Below are 5,000 nucleotides of genomic sequence, written 5' to 3'. Positions count from 1 at the left end.
CTCTATTTTTATCTTCTTTCATCTCCACTTTTCTCAGTATATTTTTCTCTCTCTATCTCTGTCTCTCAACACCATCTCTCTTTTCCTCACCATCTCTCCATCTTTATTCCAAGGTCACCCAGTTTCTATCTCACGGAGGAAAATCATTCGATGCTGTTTGATTTTGATGAATTACTCTCATGAATTCTTCTCCATCCCAAATACTGGAACGCTAACTCTGTGTTCGGAAATCTCTAGAAGCCGGATGAAAATCCAGGAGCACGATTCACACAATAATCTGATCGATACATCTGATAGAAAGGCAATAAAATATCTGCACTGAGGATAAAAATAAGGGTCATGAAGAACTCATGGTGCGATGCATGAAAGTTTCATTGTGTATCAGTCAGAGCTGAAGCTGGAACTTTCAGTTTTCTGATGTCTTCAGGAAAGAAGAGTTTACACTTCTTTACAGTTTCTCAGAAACCTGATGGAGCAAACTTTGATTTATATTTTTCTCTCATTACCTTGAAGAGAGAATAAAGAGCCTGGTGAGGGAACGAGTGTTTATCGCTGCTATAACGTCAGTGAGAACTCGTTTCACAAAGATTAAATAGAACTATAAAAGTGTAAATTGGTAAACTGCTGTGGTGTGAGAGGAATAAAGCAGTTCAGGGCGTGCGGTTACAGGAAAATAATCAACTTCTGGTTGGTATAAAGGATGCAGAAATAAACATCATTAATAACTGACTGGTTTAAATTATTTTAGTGTGTTTCATTCCCTCTTACACCACAGCAATCTGCAAATCAGCAAGTTTCTCTTTCTCACACACACACACACACACACACACACACACACACACACACACACACACACACACACACACTCCATTGGTTTCTGTCTCCTTTTTTTTTTAGAATAAATGTAAGAAATTGATTTGGATTCTGAGTTTTGTTTTGATTCAGATATTTATTTTTAATTTGAAGTTTTGTTTTGATTCAGAGTTCTGTTTTTGCTTCGGAGTTTTGTTTTTGGTTTGGAGTTTTGTTTTTCTTTCGGAGTTCTGTTTTTCTTTCAGAGTTTTGTTTTTCTTTTGGAGTTTTGTTTTTCTTTTGGAGTTTTGTTTTTCTTTCGGAGTTCTGTTTTTCTTTCAGAGTTCTGTTTTTGTTTTGAGTTTTGTTTTTCTTTCAGAGTTCTGTTATTGTTTCGGAGTTCTGTTTTTGTTTCGGAGTTCTGTTTTTGACTCGGAGTTTTGTTTTTGTTTTGGAGTTTTGTTTTTCTTTCAGAGTTCTGTTTTTCTTTCAGAGTTCTGTTTTTGTTTTGAGTTTTGTTTTTCTTTCAGAGTTCTGTTTTTGTTTCGGAGTTCTGTTTTTCTTTCAGTTTTGTTTTTTTTCGGAGTTCTATTTTTGTTTCAGAGTTCTGTTTTTCTTCCAGAGTTCTGTTTTTCTTTCAGAGTTCTGTTTTTGTTTTGAGTTTTGTTTTTCTTTCAGAGTTCTGTTTTTGTTTCGGAGTTCTGTTTTTCTTTCAGTTTTGTTTTTTTTCGGAGTTCTATTTTTGTTTCAGAGTTCTGTTTTTCTTTCAGAGTTCTGTTTTTCTTTCAGAGTTCTGTTTTTGTTTTGAGTTTTGTTTTTCTTTCAGAGTTCTGTTTTTGTTTCGGAGTTCTGTTTTTGTTTCGGAGTTCTGTTTTTGACTCGGAGTTTTGTTTTTGTTTTGGAGTTTTGTTTTTCTTTCAGAGTTCTGTTTTTCTTTCAGAGTTCTGTTTTTGTTTTGAGTTTTGTTTTTCTTTCAGAGTTCTGTTTTTGTTTCGGAGTTCTGTTTTTCTTTCAGTTTTGTTTTTTTTCGGAGTTCTATTTTTGTTTCAGAGTTCTGTTTTTCTTTCAGAGTTCTGTTTTTCTTTCAGAGTTCTGTTTTTGTTTTGAGTTTTGTTTTTCTTTCAGAGTTCTGTTTTTGTTTCGGAGTTCTGTTTTTGTTTTGGAGTTCTGTTTTTCTTTCAGAGTTCTGTTTTTGTTTCAGAGTTCTGTTTTTGTTTTGAGTTTTGTTTTTCTTTCAGAGTTCTGTTTTTGTTTCGGAGTTCTGTTTTTGTTTTGGAGTTCTGTTTTTCTTTCAGAGTTCTGTTTTTGTTTCAGAGTTCTGTTTTTGTTTTGAGTTTTGTTTTTCTTTCAGAGTTCTGTTTTTGTTTCGGAGTTCTGTTTTTGACTCAGAGTTTTGTTTTTGTTTTGGAGTTCTGTTTTTCTTTCAGAGTTCTGTTTTTCTTTCAGAGTTCTGTTTTTGTTTTGAGTTTTGTTTTTCTTTCAGAGTTCTGTTTTTGTTTCAGAGTTCTGTTTTTCTTTCAGTTTTGTTTTTTTCGGAGTTCTATTTTTGTTTCAGAGTTCTGTTTTTCTTTCAGAGTTCTGTTTTTCTTTCAGAGTTCTGTTTTTCTTTCAGTTTTGTTTTTGTTTCAGAGTTTTGTTTTTGTTTCAGTTTTGTTTTTGTTTTGGAGTTCTGTTTGTTTGAGTTATTTTTGATTCGGAGTTCTGTTTTTGTTTCAGAGTTCTGTTTTTGTTTCAGAGTTCTGTTTGTTTCAGAGTTATTTTTGATTCGGAGTTCTGCTTTTGTTTCAGAGTTCTGTTTCTGTTTCAGAGTTCTGTTTTTGATTTGGAGTTTTGTTTTTCTTTCAGTTTTGTTTTTGTTTTGGAGTTCTGTTTTTGTTTCAGAGTTCTGTTTTTGTTTTGGAGTTCTGTTTTTGTTTCAGAGTTCTGTTTTTGTTTCAGAGTTTTGTTTTTGTTTCAGAGTTGTTTTGTTTCAGACATTTGTTTGGATTCAGAGTTTTATTTTTGATTTGAAGTTTTGTTTTGATTCAGAGATTTGTTTTTTTGTTTCAGAGTTTTGTTTTTTGTTTCAGAGTTTTGTTTTTGATTTGGAGTTTTCAGTGTCCGGAGCACTTGGTGTTCTTGTGTGAATAAATCCGACTCAGCGTACTGCTTTGAGATTATTTTTTTATCTGTGCAATAAAAGATGAACATGGGGTTTGTTTAATAAGGAAAGAGCTGAGCAGTTTGCAGACACTTCATCAGGATTTACAGGTGGATTTTTTTCTCAATAAATGATTCTTTTCTCAGAGAGGATTTAGTTGTTTTGTTAAAAAAAATAAATATACGGAGGCTTAAAGGAGCACGAGCCGTCACCCCACACAGTAATTTTGCCCCACAGTGGAGTGTGCACTCGTCTCTTCAGCATGTTAATGGCCCTGTGTCACTGAAAAGCACTCAGATGTGACCGGCTCTCTAATAGCTTTCTCTCGTCCCTCATCTCGTCCCTTCTCTCTCTTCCTTTCTCTCTGTCTCAGTTTACGCTGTAGGTTTTTAACTCTTAATTAAACGTTTCATTGAGCCACGATTCAGACGGACTCTCTGAACTCCGCTGTGTTCTTTTACGCTCGGCTGCTCGGGTCACACAAACAAATTAAAAATCCTGAACTTGGATTAATTTTTGAATTTATGATGTGCAGGTCATGTAAAAACAAAGCATCTGTCAAACAAAGCACATTCAAACGCCATGACCCGGAAAAAAAAAAAAGGCCTAAAATTTCTCAGGAATTATATTTATGAAAGAAAAGTACGCACGCCACCGAGTCCCTGTAATTCCCACCATTTGTTTTTCTTGCTCAGAAATAAAAGCTTCTCTGCTTATGTGGGTGGAGCTAAACAACAGGTGGGTGTGGCATTCAGAATCTAATCAAGAAGTTAAATTTTTACATTGGACTTATAATCTAAAACAAGCAAACAAGCAAGCAAATAAATAAATAAATAAAAGCAGCTAGGTTCTCTTTTACCTGATACAGTGAGAATTTTGGTTCTAAATGCTTCAGGATCAGATGCTGTGATGTAAAATTGTTGCTTATCAATACAGCTCTTGATGCTAACTGTAATTAAAGTATAATTAACGTGTAATTAATGTGTAATTAAAGTCATTTTTAGACATTTAACAACAGATCTGAGGTAAATGTTGAAGTTCCGGACATTTTTTCTTATTTCCACAGTCACTGCGTGTTTGCATGGTCCATATAAATGAGTTTATTTGTGTGCCGGCTAACCACAAACACTGACTTCTGTCATTAGCTAACTTATGCTCAGTTGCCTAGCAACAGTGTTATTACAGCTTTATAACCACAGTGAGCATGTTGTGTGTTCTGTATATCAAGAGCACGAATTAGACCAGGTCTAAGCCTCTGTGTGTGTGTGTGTGTGTGTGTGTGTGTGTGTGTGTGTGTGTGTGTAGTCTGTTCACAGTTTTCACGAGGAGTTTATGCCATTTTTGGATTCTACGATAAGAAGTCTGTGAACACAATAACATCGTTCTGCGGAACACTGCACGTCTCCTTCATCACTCCGAGTTTTCCTCTGGACGGATCGCAGCAGTTCATCCTGCAGATGAGGCCCGACATTAAAGGACCTTTACTGAGTCTGATTGAGTACTACAAGTGGGACAAATTTGCTTATCTGTACGACAGTGACCGAGGTACGCTTATTTATTTATCGATTTATGTTTATAGACTCTGAGCATCCTTTAGCAGAACACTAGCCGGCTAGCTACACTGCATTCAGAACCCTATTATACAGCGATGTTAGCGAGCTAGCTATGGAATCAACATAACACACATCAGGTTGTGCTGTTGTAGGGAAATAATCAACGTGTGTGTGTGTGTGTGTGTGTGTGTGTGTGTGTGTGTGTGTGTGTGTGTGTGTGTGCAGTGAGTAAACTGGGTGTTGTAAAGAAGAGGAACCATTGTTTACATTGCTGCTGATGATCAATGTCTTTCAAAGCATCTTTATTTACATGTCATGCTATCAGTTCAAATAGAATTTAATTTTAATTCAAGAACTTCCAAATAAGACAGAGAGAGAGAGAGAGAGAGATGGAGAGGGAGAGAAAGGGAGAGAGAGATGGAGAGGGAGAGAGAGAGATGGAGAGGGAGGGAGAGAGAGATGGAGAGGGAGGTGAGAGACTGAGAGAGGGGGAGAGAGACAGAGAGAGATGGAGA

The 5,000-nt window shown here is 35.9% G+C and overlaps 1 protein-coding gene across 2 annotated transcripts in view; it reads left to right on the top strand.

The window, feature by feature from the left end:
- The window catches only part of gria2b (glutamate receptor, ionotropic, AMPA 2b), a 75,884-nt gene that overhangs the window by 20,329 nt on the left and 50,555 nt on the right, over nt 1–5,000 (top strand). For both annotated transcript variants that reach the window (XM_060926786.1, XM_060926787.1), the window contains exon 2: nt 4,238–4,477. In XM_060926786.1, the coding sequence (XP_060782769.1) occupies nt 4,238–4,477 (240 nt within the window). The remainder of the gene's footprint in view (nt 1–4,237; nt 4,478–5,000) is intronic.

The sequence above is a fragment of the Neoarius graeffei genome, chromosome 8 (genome assembly GCF_027579695.1).
Source record: "Neoarius graeffei isolate fNeoGra1 chromosome 8, fNeoGra1.pri, whole genome shotgun sequence".
Taxonomy (NCBI): Eukaryota; Metazoa; Chordata; class Actinopteri; order Siluriformes; family Ariidae; genus Neoarius; species Neoarius graeffei.
The sequence above is the reverse complement of the archived record's forward strand: the minus strand, read 5'-3'. Positions and strand labels throughout refer to the sequence as shown.